Source organism: Loxodonta africana, chromosome X (assembly GCF_030014295.1).
Source record: "Loxodonta africana isolate mLoxAfr1 chromosome X, mLoxAfr1.hap2, whole genome shotgun sequence".
Classification (NCBI taxonomy): domain Eukaryota; kingdom Metazoa; phylum Chordata; class Mammalia; order Proboscidea; family Elephantidae; genus Loxodonta; species Loxodonta africana.
Genome location: NC_087369.1, coordinates 89770277 through 89789402, shown reverse-complemented (window position 1 = coordinate 89789402; position 19126 = coordinate 89770277). Strand labels below are relative to the sequence as shown.

The window sequence follows — 19126 nt, the reverse complement described above, 5'->3', positions numbered from 1 at the left end:
GTTATCTGAAAAATGCACATAAATAGGACACAATCCTCTGATGATGGTGATATTTTTATGTGTGGTCTGTTTCTAAAGAATAACATATTAAAATGTGAGGAGGGAATATAATTGGATTTGCAGAAGATTTTACTTTCTTTTTCAAAGACTCTGCAGTTGAGTTTGGCTAGTCCAGTCTGTCAATTTGCTGAATAATGCAGACTTGACCATTTTAAAAAGAGAATTGGGGCCATGACTGATTCAACGTATTATTTAAAGTAACCAAATGCAACCTACTCCCACTCCTTAATGGGGGGAAAATAATAGCCCACTTAGCCTTGCCCGAAATGTACACATGGCCCACGTCCAAGGTGTACTGTGATCTGGCATGAAAATAGGTGAGATCTTGAGTGCAGTCACTTCCCCAGAAGTCAGTCCTTAGTGGGGTACCTAGGAGCTGCCTTGGGTACCTGGGCAGATTAGGAAACCATGAGAACTCTTGGGTTGTTAGGGCATACAGAAGGAACCCAAGGCCCTGCAAAAGTGTTGCAAGTAACCATCAACAAAGTTGGCCTTCCCCACAGTCTTACCCTGTTAGACCCTGCCTAGATCTATCCATGGTAAAGTTTTCAAGAAAACATTGCAGGGAGAGACCCTAGGGACTAAGTAGGTGGGTGGGAGAAGGGGCTGAGGCAGGGTACTCTCTAAGTGAGAATTAAAGAAATGCTTCATTGTGGATGGAGTGAGAAAGGTTAAATGAGACATACAAAATAAAGTCCCAAACCACTGTGGTCATTCATAAATGTTTGTAACTTTTCACAAGGGCAGTGGTATTACTCCCAATTTCCTGGCCAAATATTTATTAAAGTAACCAAGGACTGAGTACATGAGGCTACCTCACATCAGCACAGCATCCTACTTTCCTTGAGACTCTAAATTGTGAGGTACCATTAAAAAAAAAAAGTGTCCACCCTTGAAATAGCTACGTTACAGAGTAGAGTTGGAACGTGTTCTGGGAGTGGGTGTGTTTGAGTTCAGTGTGTGCAGACAAGGCAAGCGTCCACAACCATTCACACACTTCCCTCCTCAGTGATGGTTGTACAGACAGCTAAGCTCCTGGACTACGGCTCTGAATGGTAACATATACTTATAAAGATTATTTTCTTAAATATTTTGAGGAATTTTATAAATAATATGCATGTGTCTTCTGAGCATATATATGCATGTATGTGTGTATGTATAACTTTTGCTTGTTTTCTGTACACACACACACGCCTGCAACATTTGTGTGTTTTCTCCCGAGGCTGATCTTATGCGTTTACTTACATGGTATAATTTCTGAGGTGTCAGAAAGGGTTCCCCTCCACCTCCTACCCCAGTTACCAAAAAATATTCTTGGGTTGGCCCATTACAGGGCCTAAAATCCCCACGTTGCCCAAACATATGATTTAGTCATTGAAAACTGCTGTTAAATCCATTAACTTTTGGATGTTAAGCAGCCATTAGAAATTAAAGACTATGTAAAACAGAGGAGAATATGGAGAAATTGCTTCTGATATAATGTTAACTTTTGAAAGAATGCAAAACGACACACATAGTGTGGGTCAGGTGCTGTTCTTAAAATTCCACGGGACCAGAGCCAGCAAATATGTCCCAGCTCATGAACTTGAGCTCTTGATGAAAGAAACTCAGCACTGTCAGGCAAATTTAATTCTGATTTATTTTAAATGAGTACTTTCCACAGTTTCTGATCCTCAGCTCCCCACTCTCTTTACAGTGTTTCTGACACCTCCCTTTGCTGAGCTCTGGAGGCTCCCAGTGACCTCCTGATAATCAGCCTTGACAAAACCCAAGTCCCCACCCCTTGGAAAACTCACAGAGCCTGACATCTGCCTGTGAGCAACTTTTAGGAGAGACCTCACAAAAGCCCATGCAATCACTTTTGGCAGCAAACTGTCATACCAAGTCCATTTCCTCAAAAGATGGTGGAGGACTTAACAGCCTCCTATAATGCTCTGAAATTGGAGAATGAAATTCTGCAGGCCCATGTGCAATGGCTTATGGAAGAAAATGCTGCCCTCCAGTCACAAATCCCAGAGCTCCAGAAGCCCTGAGCAGCCAAAAAGGATGAACTACTCCAGAAGCCCTCAGAGGTCCAGAATCCCCAGCAACCTTCAGAACCCCTGGGTCCCCCAGCAGCCTAGAAACCCCAAGAGCCCCTAAAGGTCAAAAAGTCCCTGAAGCCCACAGAGTCCCAGGACTTTCCAGCAGCCTGGCAGCACCCAGCAGCCCAGAAGCCCCAGAAGACTCCAATGGCCCAGGAGACTCAGAAACCCCTGGATGCCCCAGCAGTCCAGGATCCCCAGGAGCTTCCAATGGCCCATGAGCTCCCAGCAGCTTGGGAGCTCCATGAGCCCCCAGAGGCCAAGAAGCTCCACAAGCCCTCCAATGGCCCAAGAGTCCCACAAGCCCCTAGCAACCAAGGAGGCTCAAGAACCCCCAGAAACCTAAGATGCACCAGCAGTCCGTGAGCCCCAGAATTCAGAATCTCAGGATCCCCCAAATGCCCAGGAGTCCCAGGAGGCACTGGCATACCAGGAGACCTTGGCACACCTGGAGCCCCTTGAGCTACCAGGTCCCCAGAAGCCCCTGGATCCCTCAGTTGCTCAAAAGTCCCTAGAGATCTCTGCACTCCAGGATCCCCTGGACAGCCTAATAGCTGTGAAGATATCAGTAGCTCCAGAGTTCCCACAGGGTCCCAGTGGGCTAAAGACTGCAGCTTTTTCCCTAGAATACCCTTTTGTCTTCAGTGTACATGTCCAGAAGCTTTCTGAGTTCCTGGTTCAACTGACCAATTACATGAGAGTCAGAGGACACCTGTATCCCACCAAAAGCAGCCTTGGTGAGTTTCGTCGGCAAGCACTTCCCGGGTGAGGCAGGAAGTTGGTTCCAGCCCTTAATATATATCCAAAGCCCCTTGCTGGAGCAATTTGAAAGTTTCATACCAGTGCTCCAGGATACTTTCAACAATCCAGAAAACATACAAGATGCCAGCCACTGCATCCCTCAGCTCTGCCAAGGGGAGCACCCTGTTCACCAGTACACAACCCACTTCCATCTCATTGCTCAAGAACTAAACAGGGATGAAAGTACTCTCTGTATTCAATTTCAGGAAGGGCTTTCCAGTTCTATCCTATATGAACTGTCTCACACAAGCCCAGCCACCAACTTATTTGATCTGATCACCCAATGCATCAGCCTGGAAGACAACCTAAGTGGTAAGCCTGATCCCAGTCCATCTGGAGCAAGCCCTTCTGAAGAGATAGTCCTGAGAGCCCACCAGTTGAAAACCAGCCTGTGCAGAGTACAAGCCACCACCCACCGCTCAGTGAAGCTGAACAGGCCTGCCGCTTTGAAGGCCACTAGTGCCTCTACTGTGGTTATCCTGGTCATTTTCCCAGAGATTGCCCTATTAAACCTCATCGCATCCAACAAGTGGGAAACATTGAGGCCCGGTGGTAAGGGGGACCCTGGCCAGGCCAATCTACAAATATGCGTACCCCTCTCTTCCAGTATCCATCTCCCATACCCTATGGCTAACTGTTGAAATTTGATTGGGAAGGCGATAATTCTTTGAGCAAGCGATGGTGTATTCAGGCTCTACAGAAACAGCATCGACCATTCTGTGGCTCTTCGAGAGAAGCTGCACATCCCTAATAACGTAGTCCCTCTGATGCTCGAAACCTTTGATGGCCGTCCACTGATCGATGGACCCATAACAAAAGAAACACCACCTGTTAAAGTTAGAATTGGAAACCATATTGAAGAGCTCCAGTTTCACATAATTCATGCTCCAAGGTACCCTCTGATTCTTGGAATCCACTGGCTAAAGACACATGACCCAAACATAGAGTGGATTACTAGCACTGTGTCCTTTCCATCCCGTTATTACTGCTACAATTGCTTCAGACACAGATGGAATAGAAGACGTCGTGATGAAATAATTGCTGGGTAGATCCTGCATCCTAGTGACATCCTACTCAGAATCTTGTTTGGCCCTTCCCACTGAATTAAGGAAGTTGACACGTTGTAGGGAAAAGGGCACAAGCTTTGGCCAAATAGCCCTCTACTACTTACTTTTTTTTTTTACTTACTAGCTATGTGGCATCCCTTCTTCTATTACCTCAGCTGTCAACTACATTTGCTCTTCCCCTAATCTTCCACTGAACCTCTGGCTATCTGTACAATGGCCCTACCTCTTGAATCATGGACTGAACCTGATGACTTTGAGCTGCTTTTTCTCACCAATCCTGCATGCCCCCCTCTCTGAACCCTTCATTATGTGGGGATATTTTAATTATAATTTATACTAACAATATGCATAAGAATAGATATTAGAAACTAACACTGAAAAAGTGTAGTTGTTAGACTAATCTGATTTTTTCTTATCAACAATTCCTTTATCACAATTGCAACATCTTTTCAATAACAAAAATAAATTTATAAGTGATTTTTTAAAATAAATATTGACAATTTTTACTTGTGTTTGAATTATTTCTTGGCTTAGCTGAGAGAAGAGACTAGGGGACATGCAAATTGAGAGGGAGGTAAGAAGCAAGGGAATGGAAAAGGCTCAGAGTTTGAGTGGAGCTCTAAGCATTCCAAAGGTAGTGACAGACTAAGGAAGCGTAGTGACAAGGACTAGGGAAGGTGGGGGAGGGAGATTGGGAGAGCTATGAAGGGATTAGTGGGAAAGTGGAGAAAAGGTTGAGAAGAAAGTTTGGGGGAGGTTGGGAGGAGGTTGGAGAAGGTTCAGGGAGAAGGCTGAGGATTGCTGAGGATGGAGGTAAGGGTCAAGGGAACTTCCTACAAAAACAAAGAGAGTGCTGACTGAAACACCAAACAGCTTTGAAGGCAAACTTCTCGGACTTCACAAGTTAACCAAACAAACAAGAGCACTACAGCAGGTAATGAGACACCTCAGTGACACAGCCCTCCCAGTAACATGACAAGGTCTTAGTCCCTGCGACAGAGAAATTTGCCCTAGAGCTAATGCCCATTAATCTGTTTCCGCAGTACGCGGGAGCAGGGTGCAGGAATCAGCTTTCAACACATACAGATCCTTATAGCCAATTAATGTAGTGGTTAAGAGCTAGGCTGCTAACCAAAAGGTCGGCAGTTCGAATCCACCAGGTGCTCCTTGGAAACTCTATGGGGCAGTTCTACTCTCTCCTATAGGGCTGCTATGAGTCAAAATCGACTCAACGGCAATGAGTTTGGTTTTCTTTTTTAGTTTGTACCTCTCCTACACATACAAGTTGCCCTGTCCTCTACACCCTGCCTGCATGACAGACGGGGAGAGCCATGTCAGAGAAAAGAACTTAGGTCCTTGTGAGCCTGAGAGAGATTAGTATCCTGACTTAAACCACACACACTTACACACACACATACACACACACATAAAAACTGCAGGGGTATAGGGATGGAGGAAGTGGGTAGCATCTCTAGCTAGATGCAAGAAAGGCTGGTCCAAGGCGACCCTAATGCTTTTCTTCTGCATTTTCAATGTTCCCTTGGGATTCTCTCTCTTTGAGGCCAATTAAAGGGGATTCATCCTCTCACTTACACAAATGATCAAATAGATGATCATAAGCCTAGAATGATATAAGGGAAACTTACCATGAGTTGAATCCTTACTATGTTCCAGCTATAATACTAGGCATGTTACACATTACTTCTCAGAACAACCCGGTGAAGTAGGCATATTGCTCCTTTTTTATCAATGAGCAGATAGAGGCCCAGTGAAGCTAGTTCACTTGCCTAAAGTCACATAGCTAGTAAGTAATAGAGGCCTGTTCAGCCAAAGCTTGTGACCTTTTCCCTACAACATATCAACTTTCCTAATTCAGTGGGGAGGGCCAAACAAGATTCTGACAGCATGGAGCTAAGTGAGATAACCCTATAAAAGAGGGAAAAACTCAGAAGGAAGATCTCAGGAATCATTTGGGTAGTAGTTCTGTTTTTGTGGTTTCCCTTCTCTCACTCCCAGCCTCCTCAAACACCATTCATTCCCAAACGTCCCTGACTATCACTTGGAAGATTTCCTTTTGTAAGACCCCTTTCAGATTCCACTTTTTTTTTTTTATTAAAGTTGGGGATCCATGGGCACTCAGTTATGGGCAGGACCTGTGCATTACCTAGCAGTGTAGGCACCGCCTTTCAGGTTGTCTACCTATCCACTTCCATGATCAGAACAAATCCTGTGAGCCTTAAATTCCACTTCTTCTAGCCTTCACTGGCCTCTCCTTCATTCCTGTACAGTCTAACATTTTTGACATTATACACCTCCTTGTGATGTGTGGAGACCTTCCCTTAGGTATATTCCTACATCAACCATCCCCTCCACACACACTTTGCCTCGTGCAGGGATAGAATCTTCAACATCTCTACCCTTGACAGTATAGCCTAGAATAGTACTTGGTGCATGAAAGGTTCTCCATAGCAACTAATTCAACAACATTACCCAGAGAGAGGGGTTTATTTGTATCTGATGGGCTCTTTTTGTTTTAACTCCTACTCAGCCACTCATCTCAACTCCCAAGACCAAACACTATTTGTCGATAAGGAATTAGTATAGAGAAAAAAAACCTTTAAACATCTACAAAGGGAAAAATACGTTTTATTTGTCAAACTACCCTGGAGCTTGGATGACCAATTATACTGGTTTCCCCAGGACTGAAGGTTTTTATGGAACACAGAACTTTCTGTGTTAACACTGGAATAGTTCTGGGCAAACTTAGATGGTTGGTCACTGTGATAATTAATGTTATGTGTCAACTCGGATAGGCCACGATTCTCAGTATTATGTAACTATCCTCCATTTAGTGACCTGATGTAATTATCCTCCATTTTGTGATATAACGTCATCACCTCCATGATGTGATCTGATGTGATCAGCCAATCAGTTGTAAGGGTAGTTTCCTCAGGATTGTATCCTGTACCTAATATACGTATGGACGTTCTGGCAAAGCTTGCTTGTTTGCTCCGGATCCTGTTTCCAACTCATCATCATCTGACCTCCAGTTCTCGGGACTTGAGCAGCAGCCTGTTGCCTGATGTGCCAACTTCAGGATTCGCCAGCTCCTGCATCCCTGTGAACTGGCAGCCTGCCATCAGACCTGCCAATTCTGGGTTCATCAGCCCTTGCAGCCATGTGAGTCAGGAGTAGGTTACACCTGATCCATGGACTTTGGGACTTTCCAGCTTCCACAATAGCATGAGCCATTTCCTTGAGATAAATTTCTTTCTCTGTCTATCATCTATCTGTCTGTCTATCTATCTATACATGTATATATGTCTCTGTGTGTGTAGGTATGTATGTGTGTATATACATATGTATATGTGTGTGTGTGTATATATATATATACACACACACATATACGGAAACCCTGGTGGCATAGTGGTTAAGTGCTACAGCTGCTAACCAAGAGGTTGGCAGTTCAAATCCACCAGGTGATCCTTAGAAACTCTATGGGGCAGCTCTACTCTATCCTATAGGGTCTCTATGAGTCGGAATCGACTCGACAGCAGTGGGTTTTGGTTTGGTATACATATATATATACACACGCACACACGTATATGTATATACACATATATATGCTTCACTGGTTTTGCTTCTCTAAGGAACTCAGCCTAAGATGGTCACCCCACCTGAAGCCTACATTTTTCTACCTGGCTATAGAGGTTTATTTAACTACAGTGCACTTTTCTATTTCGTGAACATGAACTTTTCCAAGCATCAGTTGCCTAATCATAGAATCACAGAATTTGTGCATTGGAAAAGACTCAAGAAGTCTATTGTCTTTACTTTACACATGACGGAGATGAGGAGGCTCACAGAAAGAAAAGTTACTTAGTATATGTCAGTCTTATCCCAATCCACTTGTTTCAAACTCAGTCCTCTCTTTTCACATGAGCCATTGTTCTAACACAGTTACTGTGAATAGTGCTTAAAGTATGACATAAGAGGTTTACAATGTAGTCGAAGAGAAAAAATTAGCAAGCATTAGGAAACTAGCATAAATAATCAAATGTTAAATTGTGTGGCGGAAACAAGCTACTGTGAACTTCCCTCCAAATGTACCAAACTGAAACATTGTACTAGCTGATAAGACTAACAATAATAAATAACATTTAATGCTCACCTGCTTTTTTGCTTTTTTTCAGGCACTGTGTTGGGCGATTCAGATCTTTTCAGTGGTCTGTAAGGTAGATATGAGTAGCCTCATTATGAAAATCAAAGAAGTGAAGCCCACTGAAGTGAAGTCACTTGCCAAAGTTCATGCTGCTAGGAAGTGGTGGATCTTGCAAACAAATTCTGATCTGTCTCACCCCAAAGCTCTGGCTCCATTCGGCTCTCAGATTGAAAGACCCTTACTCTTTATTAACTACCTTAATATTAGTGATTCACTAGACATGAGATCTATTGCCCTAGAAAATATATTAAATTGTTAATTATTCATTCATAATTCATTCAACAAGCATTTATTGAATGTCTACTTTGTGTCAGGTGTGGGCATGGGGGAATAGAAGGGAAAAGAGGAGGAAGAGAGGTGCAGAGATATCTGTCTAAGGTATAATTCATGGTTTCTGCTCTGACCACAGTCTAATGGGGTAACTTGTTGTGTAACACAGCACTGTAGTATACAGACCCAGACCCAGTGCCATCGAGTCGATTCCGCAAAGAGTATTAATTCTGTTGTGGGGTTTAGAAAAGTCTCCACTTCACTGAAGAAGTACATCTTGAGCTGGATCTTGAAGGAATCTCATTGGAAACAAGAAGGAGGGAAGGGCTTTCTAGGTTGAGTTAAAAAAAAATCAGTTGCCATCAAATTGATTCCAACTCATGGTGACCCCACGTGTGTCAGAATAGAACTACACTCCATATGATTTTTAATGGCTGATTTTTCTGAAATAGACCTCTAGGCCTTTCTTTCAAGGCAGCTCTGGTTGGACTCAAGAGTCCAGCTTTTTGGTTAGCAACTGAGCATGTTAACTGTTTAAGTGCACATGAAAAAGCAAGTTGGAGGTATAAAGCATGGTGTCTTCAGAAAATAAAGTTCTATGTCACTGGACAGTAAGGAGGAGGGAAAGATGTGTGTGTGGGGGGGGTGGGTGGGGGGGAGTGCTGGTGAGGCAATGAAGCTCAACAATGTTGAGAATGTTATGTGTCAGATTAAATACACCATGTACCTGGTTACGGAGTTCAAACTTTATTCTGTTTGTAGAACTGGGCAATTTGGAGTGGGGATTTTGTTTCTATTTCTTTTCTCATGTGTGTGTGTGTTGGATTTGGGTGCGTTTTCATCCCCTGATTTAAAGTAATGCACACTTATTTAACAAATTCATGTGAGTCAGAAGTGTATCACATAAAGACTAAAAGGTTCCCCTTCTTCCCTATCTCACAAACTGGGAGGTTTTAAAGTAGGAGACAGATATGAATAGTTTATATATTAGAAATGTGATGCTATTTTTGTTAGGCACCATGGAGTTGGGCCTGATTCATAGCACCACCCAACGTACAACAGAACGAAACACTGCTCAGTCTTGCCCCATCCTCACAGTCATTGTTATGCTTGAGTCCGTTTTTGCAGCCACTGTGTCAATCTATCTCAAGGAGAGTCTTCTTCTTTTTCACTGACTCTCTACCAAGCATGATATCCTTCTCCAGGGACTGGTCCCTCTTGATAACATGTCCAAAATATGTGAGATGAAGTCTTGTCATCTCTGTTTCTAAGGAGCATTTTGGCTGCACTTCCTCCAAGATAGACTTATTTGTTCTTCCGGCAGTCCATGGTATATTCAATATTCTTCATTAACACCATAATTCAAAGGCATCAATTCTTCAGTCTTCCTTATTCATTGTCTAGCTTTCGCATGCACATGAAAAAAAGAGGCAACTGAAAATACCATGGCTTGGGTCAGGCACACATTAGTCCTCAAAGTGATATCTTGTCCTCAAAGTGATATCTTTGTTTTTTAACACTTTAAAGAGGGCTTTTGCAGCAGGTTTGCCCAATGCAATGCATCTTTTGATTTCATGACTGCTACTTCCATGAAATTTGATAGAGATGTAGAAAATGACAAAACAGAAACTAACAAAGTACTCTCATTCCTCTTCTCCTTCTTAGTTTATGAAAATGAGTTCATATTGTCAAAAGCCAACAATAAAAAGTAAGTTAAGCTCAATTTTCCTCAAATATGTATTTTGGTATTTTATTGTGAACAAGGTAGAATGGTAGACATAAACATATATAGGACAGGACCCCTATAGTCAAGAATTTTACAACCTAATAATGCACAAGGGTTCATGAATGATTAAAGAAAAAGAAAACTACCTCTCCATTTAGGCCTCTTCAGTTTGAAATTTTAAAGAATCTCTAAACTGGGAGTTTTTTTTTAATCTATATATTATACAATATTTAGCACAGATGAAAAGAAAACAGTTCCCACTTCAGCTAATTTTCCTAAGTTTAAACTTGAACAGGAAACTGATCTTTATATATTTTGGTAGTTTTTCCTTTTTTAAATGAAACATTTCATATTTCATGCTATAAAGTATAGCTAGAGTAATAATGGTCACTGCATAGAGGGATTTATGTGCATTCCAGTTCTTAAAGTACCCGTTTATAAGAACGTTTATAAAACCAAGTTTTAAAAGGTTTTGTAGGAAAAGAGAATTTTTAATATTATTACTGCATTACATACTGACATCTAGCATTCTGCTATATAACAAATATCAAATGGCATAAGCAATATAGGGGTCAGAGCATAGCAGTCACAAGATTAAGATTCAACTCCTAGGTTTGACACTTACTGGCTGTATGACCTATTTCATCTATGAAATGAGGGTAATAGTACTTGCTTTATCTATCCAGCACATTATAGAAAACATGAAATGAGAAAACTCATGTTAAATGAGCATTATTGAAAGATGAAAAATGTCATATAAATAAAAGGTATTTTTGTAATATATTGTACTTGTAATAACTATCCCAAGAGCCTTCAAGATACTAGCATGCTTGATAAACTTCAATTCAATTTCATAGACTTTCATAAAGTACTTTCTATGTGTCAGGAACAGTGCTTTGTCAACAAAAGCAAGATAAAATTAGGTTTGATATAATTATTACATTGAGTAGTTTTAAAATTTACTATTATAATCATAGACCCTAAAAAGTAAAATACTTAGGAATAAATCTAACCAGGGATGTAAAAACTCTATACAAAGAAAACTACAAAACACTACTGCAAGAAACCAAAAGAGATCTACATAAATGGAAATGGAAAAAAATACCATGCTCGTGGATAGGTAGACTAAAAAACAAAAAATTTTTTTTAAGCATTATGAAAATGGCAATTCTATCCAAAGTAATTTACAAATGCAATGCAATCCCAATCCAAATGCCAACAACATTCTTTAAAGAGATGGAAAAAGTAACCATTAACTTTATATGGAAAGGGAAGAGGCCCCAGATAAGTAAAGTGCTATTGAAGATGAAGAAGAAAGTAGGACTCGCACTACCTGACCTCAGAACCTACTATACAGCTATGGTAGCCAAAACAGCCTGGTACAGGTACAATGACAGACACATTGACCAATGGAACAGAATTGAGAACCCAGATGTAAATCCATCCACCTACAATCACCTGATCTTTGAAACAACCAAGCTTTCACATGCATGTGAGGCACTTGAAAAAACCATGGCTTGGACCAGGCATGCCTTAGTCTTCAAAGTGAAATTCAGTCCTCAAAATGATATCTGAGGGGCAAGGCCAAGATGGCTGACTAGGTAGAAGCGTCCGCTTTTCCCTCTTGCAAAAAAGACTTGAAAAAACAAGTGAATCGATTACATACAGGACAATCTACGAACCCTGACCATCAAACACAAAACTAAGAAGTTGACCTGAGTGACAGGGAACCGAAAAGCCGCCCACTGAGGCAGCGGCCCCTTCTGGAGCCGGCATGCCACACCCCAGCCTTGAGCCCTTGGCATTCCCTGGAGCCAGAGTGGTGGGGCTGATCATGGCTTACTGAGACTGGGCAAGCACGGGATGCAGCCCTAACCCACGGAGTAACCTCGGCAGAGACCCAGCCAGTGCACACAGGCTGCACACTGATGTGGCTGACAGGTGAACGAGAAACCACGGGGAAGCAGAGACTGGTTTTGGAGCCTGGAGCCCAGCGTCCCAGCCTGAAAACCTTGGTGGTGGGCTTTGGACTAAGTGCGGAGGGGCTGATTGTGGCTTCCTGAGATGGCACAAGCATGGGACGCAGCCCTAACCCTCTGGGGCAATCTCAGCGGAGATACAGCTGGTGCACACAGGAGACACACCCCTCTGGAATCTCAGAAAAAGCAGTCCTCACCAAACAAGATAAGTAACTTTGTCTATCTGGCCACACTACTCTCTCCTATCTATCTGATTCCTCCCCTCCCTGCCCCAGTTGGCTTCATTAATGTTGGAATACCCTGGCCCAGAAGCGAACTGCACTGCGGGGACTTTTTTTCTTTTCTAATCCATTTTCCTGGCCTGAGAAAAGCAGCAACTGACAATCAACAGAAAAATCCTTCCCTGACTTCCCTAAACTGGAATAAAAATACAGAACCAGCTCCATCCAGGCATAAGAAACCCACGGTCTTTGCCTTTCATCCCTACAGGGAACTAGGTGGCTATTATAATACAAAGGCAATTCTGATAGAGATCTGGGTGTAACTGTATTAGCTGAGCAGTGGAAAGGCAAGTTTTGGAGGTCAGATACCTCTCTACCTATTAAACAGAGCCCTCACTGATCCGCAGCAGGGAACCTAGGGCTGAGGCTCCACCCACACCACCTAGCCACCTGCTAAAGGGGTCTGAGGAGAGCCCACCCACCAGAGTGCTTTTGAGAATAGAGACACTTCTACCTCACTGGCACTTGGAGGAAGGCTGTCAGCATCCTGCCCTCCTCAGAGTGTGGCCCCCTGCTGCTACTAGAAACTGGCACATACAACCATCACGACTACACCTCTAAGTTAATAAGTGAGAGCCTACACTACATACTAGGTGACCCACTATCAGGACACCCGAGCTGATTCTATTCAAGAATAGTGAATGGACTCATAGGCTCATATACCTGGTAACAGCTCAGACCAGCTGGTAACAGGACATAAGTGATTCAAAGGCTACAGCAATCAAGATAGCTCAACGTACTAGCCCATCTGGGTGTATTGAAACAAAACAAAACAAAACAATAAGACTCAGTGAGCAAATATAAAAGAAATCATTACAATATCTTATAGATAGCTCAGAGACAGAAGTGGATATCAACTCACATAAAGAAGCAGACCATGATTGCTTCTACAAATCCCAAAACAAAGAATCAAAATCATTCCCAGATGTAGATACATTCCTGGAATTGCCAGATGCAGAATACAAAAACTAATATACAGAATGCTTCAAGACATCAGAAATGAAATAAGGCAATCTACAGAAAACACCAAGGAACACACAGATAAAGCAGTTGAAGAAATTAAAAAGATTATTCAAGAACATAGTGAAAAATTTAATAAGATGCAAGAATCCATAAAGAGACAGCATTGAGAAATTCAAAAGAGTAACAATAAAATTATAGAATTAGCTCAACAAGAAGTCAGAGGAGCAGAATCGAGGAATTGGGATGCAGAGTTGGGGAGATGGAGGATAAGGCAATTGACACCAATATATTTGAAGAAAAATCAGGTAAAAGAATTAAAAAAAATGAAGAAACCCTAAGAATCCTGTGGGACTCAATCAAGAAGAATGATTTGCGTGTGATTGGAGTTCCAGAACAGGGAGGGATAACAGAAAATACAGAGAGAATAATTGAAGAACTCCTGACACAAAACTTCCCTGACATCATGAAAGACGAAAGGATATCTATTCAAGATGCTCATCAAACCCCATAGAAGATAGATCCCAAAAGAAAATCACCAAGACATATTATCATTAAACTTGCCAAAACCAAAGATAAAGATAAAATTTTAAAGGCAGCCAAGGATAAACGAAAAGTCACCTACAAAGGAGACTCAATAAGAATAAGTTCAGACTACTCAGCAGAAACCATGCAGGCAAGAAGGCAATGGGATGACATATATAGAGCACTGAAGGCGAAAAACTGCCAGCCAAGAATCATATATCCAGCAAAACTCTCTCTCAAATATGAAGGTGAAATTAAGACATTTACAAATAAACACAAGCTTAGAGAATTTGCAGAAACCAAACCAAAACTACAAGAACTACTAAAGGAAATTTTTTAGTCAGAAAATCAATATCAGGTACCAAAACAAAACAAGGTCACAGAACAAAATATCCTGATATCAACTCAAATAGGGAAATCACAAAAACAAAATAAGATTAATTTTTTAAAAAATTGCTCAAATCAGGGAATCATTGATGTCATTATATAAAGATTACAATAATCAAAAAAGACTAAATACAGAAGGCAGAGATCTTCCATATGGAGAGGAAACCAAGGCAATACAGGGCGATACAAGCTAGGTTTCTACTTCGACAAATAGGGGTAAATATTAACGAAACCAAACAATTCCATACTTCAAAATAAAAACCAAGATAAACATAACAACTCAGCAAAAATTAATTCAACTACTACAAAAATGAGAAACACACAATCTACAAAGAAAAACTTCTCAGCAGAAAAAAGGAAGTGAAAAAATGAAATTGTCAACAACACACAAAAAAAGGCATCAAAATGACAGCACTAAACTCGTTGTTGTTCTTAGGTGTCGTCGAGTCGGTTCCAACTCATAGCGACCCTATACACAACAGAACAAAACACTGCATGGTCCTGAGCCATCCTTACAATCATTATGCTTGAGCTCATTGTTGCAGCCACTGTGTCTATCCACCTCGTTGAGGGTCTTCTGCTTTTCTGCTGACCCTGTACTCTGCCAAGCATGAGGTCCTTCTCAAGGGACTGATCCCTCCTGAAAACATGTCTAAAGTATGTAAGACACAGTCTCGCCACCTTGCTTCTAAGGAGCATTCTGGTTGTACTTCTAACACAGATTTGTTCGTTCTTTTGGCAGTCCATGGTATATTCAATATTCTTCGCCAACACCACAATTCAAAGGCGTCAATTCTTCTTCAGTCTTCCTTATTCATTGTCCAGCTTTCACATCCATATGATGCGATTGAAAACACCATGGCTTGGGTCAGGCGCACCTTGGTCTGCAAGGTGACATCTTTGCTTTTCAAAACTTTAAAGAGGTCCTTTGCAGCACATTTTCCCAATGCAATGCATCTTTTCGTTTCTTGACTGCTGCTTCCATGGCTATTGGTTGTGGATCCAAGTAAAATGAAATCCTTGCCAACTTCAATCTTTTCTCCGTTTATCATGATGTTGCTCATTGGGCCAGTTGTGAGGATTTTTGTTTTCTTTATGTTGAGGTGCAATCCATACTGAAGGCTGTGGTCTTTGATCTTCATTAGTAAGTGCTTCAAATCCTCTTACTTTCAGCAAGCAAGGTCGTGTCATCTACATAATGCAGGTTGTTAATGAGTCTTCCTCCAATCCTGATGCCCCATTCCTCTTCTTATAGTCCAGCTTCTCATATTATTTGCTCAGCATACAGATTGAATAGGTATGGTGAAAGAATTCAACCCTGATGCACACCTTTCCTGACTAAACCAGTCAATATCCCCTTGTTTTGTACGAAAAACCACTTCTTGATCTACTTAAAAGGTTCCTCATGAGCACAATTAAGTGTTCTGGAATTCCCATTCTTCACGATGTTATCCATTGTATGTTATGATCCAACAGTCGAATGCCTTTGCATAGTCAATAAAACACAAGTAAACATCCTTCTGGTGTTCTCTGCTTTCAGCCAGGATCCATCTGACATCAGCAATGATATCCCTGGTTCCATGTCCTCTTCGGAAACCAGCCTGAATTTCTGGCACTTCCCTCTCGATACACTGCTGCAGCCGTTTTTGAATGATTTTCAGCAAAATTTTGCTTCTGTGTGATATTAATGATATTGTTCTATAATTCCCACATTTGGTTGGATCACCTTTCTTGGGAATAGGCATAAATATGGATCTCTTCCAGTCAGTTGGCCAGGAAGCTGTCTTCCATACTTTTGGCGTGGATGAGTGAGCACTTCCAGCACTGCATCTGTTTGTTGAAACTTCTCAGTTGATATTCCATCAGTTACTGGAGGCTTGTTTTTTTCCAATGCCTTCAGAGCAGCTTGGACTTCTTCCTTCAGTATCATCGGTTCCTGATCCTATGCCACCTCTTGAAATGGTTGAACTTCGACTAATTCTTTTTGATATAATGACTGTGTGTATTCCTTCCATCTTCTTTTGATGCTTCCTGCAACATTTAATATTTTCCCCATAGAATCCTTCACTATTGCAACTCGAGGTTTGAATTTTTTTTTCCAGTTCTTTCAGCTTGATAAACACCTATCGTGTTCTTCCCTTTTGGTTTTCCATCTCCATCTCTTTGCACATGTCATTATAATACTTTACTTTGTCTTCTCGAGACGCCCTTTAAAATCTTCTGTTCAGTTCTTTTACTTCATCAATTCTTCCTTTTGTTTTAGCTGCTCAGTGTTTGAGAGCAAGTTTCAGAGTCTCCACTGGTATCCATCTTGGTCTTTTCTCTCTTTCCTGTCTTTTCAGTGACCTCTTGCTTTCTTCATGAATGATGTCCTTGATGTCATTCCACAACTCATCTGGTCTTCGGTCACTAGCATTCAATGCGTCAAATCTATTCTTCAGATGGTCTCTAAATTCGGGTGGGATATACTCAAGGTCATATTTTGGCTCTCGTGGACTTGCTCTGATTTTCTTCATTTTCAGCTTGAACTTGCATATGAGCAATTGATGGTCTGTTCCACAGTCGACCCCTGGCCTTGTTCTGACTGATGATATTGAGCTTTTCCATTGTCTCTTTCCACAGATGTAGTCAATTTGATTTCTGTGTATTCCATCTGGAGAGGTCCATGTGTATAGTCCCTGTTTATTTTGGTGAAAGAAGGTATTTGCAATGAAGAAGTCATTGGTCTTGCAAAATTCTGTCATTCGATCTCCGGCATTGTTTCTATCATGAGGCCATATTTTCCAACTATTGGTTTTCCTTCTTTGTTTCCGACTTTTGCATTCCAATCGCCAGTAATTATCAATGCATCTTGATTGCATGTTTGATCAATTTCAGACTGCAGCAGCTGATAAAAATCTTCTATTTCTTCATCTTTGGTTCTAGTGGTTGGTGCATATTTGAATAATAGTCATATTAACTGGTCTTCCTTGTAGGTGTATGCATATTATCCTATCACTGATAGCGTTGTACTTCAGGATAGATCTTGAAAAGTTCTTTTTGACGATGAATGCAACACCATTCCTCTTCAAATTGTCATTCCCAGCACAGTAGACTATATGATTGTCCAATTCAAAATGGCCAATACCAGTCCATTTCAGCTCACTGATGCCTAGGATATCGATGTTTATGCGTTCCATTTCATTTTTGACGATTTCCAATTTTCCTAGATTCATACTTGGTACATTCCAGGTTCCGATTATTAATGGATGTTTTCAGCTGTTTCTTCTCATTTTGAGTGGTACCACATCAGCATATGAAGGTTCTGAAAGCTTTACTGCATCCACATCATTAAGTCGACTCTACTTTGAGGAGGCAGCTTCCCCAGTCATGTTTTGAGTGCCTTCCAACCTGGGGGGCTCATCTTCCAGCACTATATCGGACAATGTTCTACTGCTATTCATAAGGTTTTCACTGGCTAATGCTTTTCAGAAGTAGACTGCCAGTTCCTTCTTCCTTGCTTGCTTGCTACGATTGAAAAGGACTTTATGCATTTGCTTATGAAGATCAAAGACCACAGCCTTCAGTATGGATTATTCCTTAAGATAAAGAAAATAAAAATTCTTACAACTGGACTAATAAACAACGTCATGATAAATGGAGAAAAGATTGAAGTTGCCAAGGATTTCATTTTACTTGGATCCACAATCAACACCCATGGAAGCAGCAGTCAAGAAATCAAAAGTCGAATTGCATTGGGAAAATCTGCTGTAAAATACCTCTTTAAAGTGTTGAAAAGCAAAGATGTCTCTTTAAGGACTAAGGTTTGCCTGACCCAGGCCATGGTGTTTTCAATCGCCTTATACACATGTGATACCTGGATGATGAATAAGGAAGACCGAAGGAGAATTGGTGCCTTTGAATTATGGTGTTGGCAAAGAATATTGAACATACCATAGACTGCCAAAAGAAAACAAACCTGCCTTGGAAGAAGTACTGCCAGAGTGTACCCAGGATGGCAAGACTTCCTGTCATATACTTCGGACATGTTATCTGCAGGGATCAGTCCCTGGAAAAGGAAATCATGCTTGATAGTAAAGGGTCAGTGAGAAAGTAGAAGACCTATAATGAGATGGATTGGCCCAGTGGCTGCAACAATGGGCTCAAGCACAACAATGATTGTAAGTATGGTGCAGGACCAGACAGTGTTTTGTTCTGCTGTACATAGGGTCCTTATGAGTTGAGACCTACTTGACGGCACCTAACAATGACAACACAAGAACGATCAAGTGTGATTTGCCCCCAGGAATGCAAAATAAGTTTAACATCTGAAAATTAATCTATATAATACACCATATTAATAAAATAAAGGGCAACAACTAAATTGTCTTAGTTATCTAGTGCTACTATAACAGAAATACCATATATGGGTGGTTTTAACAAACAGAAATTTATTTTCTCACATTTTACGAGGTTTGAAGTCCAAATTCTGGCTGCCAGGTCCAGGCGAAGGCTTTCTCTCTCTCCTGAGCTCTAAAGGAAGGTCCTTGTTTCTTTTAGCTTCTGCTCCTGAGTGATTTTAATGATACTTGGCATCTCTCGTCCCCCATCTCTGCTTCTTTGACTTGCTTTTTTAATCTGTTTTATATCTCAAAAGAGACTGATTTAGAGACAAACCTTACACTAACTCTGCATCATTAACATAACAAAGATAATCCATTCTGAAATGGAATTATAACCAGAGGCATAGAGGTTAGGATTTACAACACATATTTTGGGGGCACA

General features: G+C 41.3%; 1 protein-coding gene across 1 annotated transcript; it reads left to right on the top strand.

Moving 5' to 3' along the window:
- Positions 1-1719: 1719 nt before the first annotated feature.
- RTL3 (retrotransposon Gag like 3) lies at positions 1720-3994 on the top strand. Its single transcript, XM_003412767.3, is given in 5 exon segments — positions 1720-2375; positions 2449-2868; positions 2870-3296; positions 3299-3497; positions 3637-3994. Coding segments are annotated over 5 exon segments (1818 nt in total). The 5' UTR covers positions 1720-1961.
- The last annotated feature ends 15132 nt before the right edge of the window (positions 3995-19126 follow it).